The sequence below is a fragment of the Parasteatoda tepidariorum genome, chromosome 11 (assembly GCF_982258835.1).
Source record: "Parasteatoda tepidariorum strain Cologne lab strain chromosome 11, Ptep-v5.0, whole genome shotgun sequence".
In the NCBI taxonomy this organism is placed as follows: Eukaryota; Metazoa; Arthropoda; class Arachnida; order Araneae; family Theridiidae; genus Parasteatoda; species Parasteatoda tepidariorum.
Window position 1 is genome coordinate 83,657,074 of NC_141765.1, and position 1,812 is coordinate 83,658,885.

Below are 1,812 nucleotides of genomic sequence, written 5' to 3' on the forward strand. Positions count from 1 at the left end.
ACAAAGAAATTTAAACTGTTTTGGTGATGAAAAGTAGTTATTTTTAACTCTAAAGAAATTAAATTTAAACCAATTTTAGTAAAAAAATACCATATGTGTTTAGCTGAAGAATGCTGATAGAAGTTACATTTGTTTATATTTAGTTATTAGAATTTTAAATATGCCTGAGAAGAATTTTAATATTGAAGAATTTCTAAATGTACCAATGTTCGGGGATAAAAATATTTGTTTCGATAGGTACTCTGTCCGCCATTCGTCTGGAGGGGTGGCGGTGACTATGGTAACGAGGTATGATTATTTCAAGTAGGGGTGCGGGGTCCCTCTTTAAGACTGGTTTCGGTGGGAGAAAAGGAGACTTCTTTCTTCGATCTATTGTATTAGCCCTAGAGTTAAGAGAAATGAGCATTCGCGCCTGAAACATCGTTTAGAGCGTTTGATTCCCTTTTTTTAATCTTTTCTCTTTTTCAAAAGCTTCTGTTTCAGAAAAAAAATTTATTTGTGTTGTAAATTTTTTATTTTATTTTTCCTCTTTTAACTTTTTTGAATTTTGAGAAATGCCTTTTAAATTTAAAAAAGGTGAAGTTCTGAAATCACAAGCACGTAAAGTTGTGCACAATGTGTTTGAGTTTTTTGCTGATGAAGCTAAGGAAAAAGCCCTTAAATTACCTCTTCATCAACCATCTGATAGAGCATGTCTGGCTACTGGAGTGTCAGACTTCACACTCAGAAAAATAAAAAGAGAAGTTTTTTGTTTAGGAGAAGAAGGTGTGTTGCGCACTCCCGGAAAAAACAGGAAAAAGAAATCTGGTGGACTTGCTCATCTAGATGATTTTGAAAAATGTGTTATTCGTCAAACCATCCAAGAGTTTTATATAAGGGGAAAAAAAGTGCCATCGCTTCGAAAATTAATTCCTGTTCTTCGCGAACGAATTAATTTTGAATTTGAGAAAGATTCATTGAGGAAAGTTTAACATTCCTTAAACTTTCGATGGAAGAGGTGCACTCCCCAAAGAAAACTGCTTATCGAAAGGCCAAACATTGTTTTTTGGCGCAACAAATTTCTGAGAGAAATTCTTGAGCATCGGAGGATGCAGCGTCAACTAGTTTATTTGGATGAAACATGGGTTGACAGTAATTTAACATTCCAGAAATGCTGGCAAGACAAAAATAACAACTTTGGTGCTAAATCGAAAGTCAGTTCGAAAAATAGACTTATCGTTGTTCACGCAGGATCGTCAAGTGGATTTATTCCGGGAGCTTTGTTGGCCTATAAGGCATCTAGTCAGTCTGGTGACTACCACGGCCAAATGAATTTCGAAAATTTTCGAAAGTGGTTGATGGAGAAATTACTGCCAAACCTACAACCTAATAGTGTGGTAGTGATGGACAATGCTCCATATCACACTAAAATTGAGAACCCCACGCCAACAAAATATGCAACAAAATCTGTGATGATAGACTGGTTGAATCACAATGGAATTAATTGCTCTAGTAATATGAGAAAGGCTGAGTTATATGCTTTAATAGAAAGTAATCGGCCAAAATACCGTGTTTTTACAAAAGAAGCATTAGTAACGAACATTTTCAAAATTTCAGGAATTCTTTCATTAATTATTAAATTTAATAGCTTGAATAAATTGTTCCTTTTTATGTTTCAGCTCTCTTCTGATTTTCATCGATGCCATTTGTCCAAATACAATGACAAATTGAAATTGTTATTTCTATGAATAACGATTGATAAATAGGATATGTATGGAAATTGTATAAAATTGTTTAAAGCAGCTCAATGTTTTATTAATAAATAACTCATCT

General features: G+C 33.7%; 1 protein-coding gene across 1 annotated transcript; it reads left to right on the forward strand.

The window, feature by feature from the left end:
- The first annotated feature begins 238 nt into the window (after positions 1 to 238).
- LOC147801862 (uncharacterized) lies at positions 239 to 1,538 on the forward strand. Its single transcript, XM_087154953.1, has one exon. It carries the CDS (start codon positions 555 to 557, stop codon positions 969 to 971), a length of 417 nt encoding a protein of 138 aa, XP_087011079.1. The 5' UTR covers positions 239 to 554; the 3' UTR covers positions 972 to 1,538.
- Positions 1,539 to 1,812: the final 274 nt, after the last annotated feature.

What these genes read in the sequence shown, in the direction of transcription:
- LOC147801862 (XM_087154953.1), top strand. Translation starts at nt 555, where the DNA reads ATGCCTTTTAAATTTAAAAAAGGTGAAGTTCTGAAATCACAAGCACGT.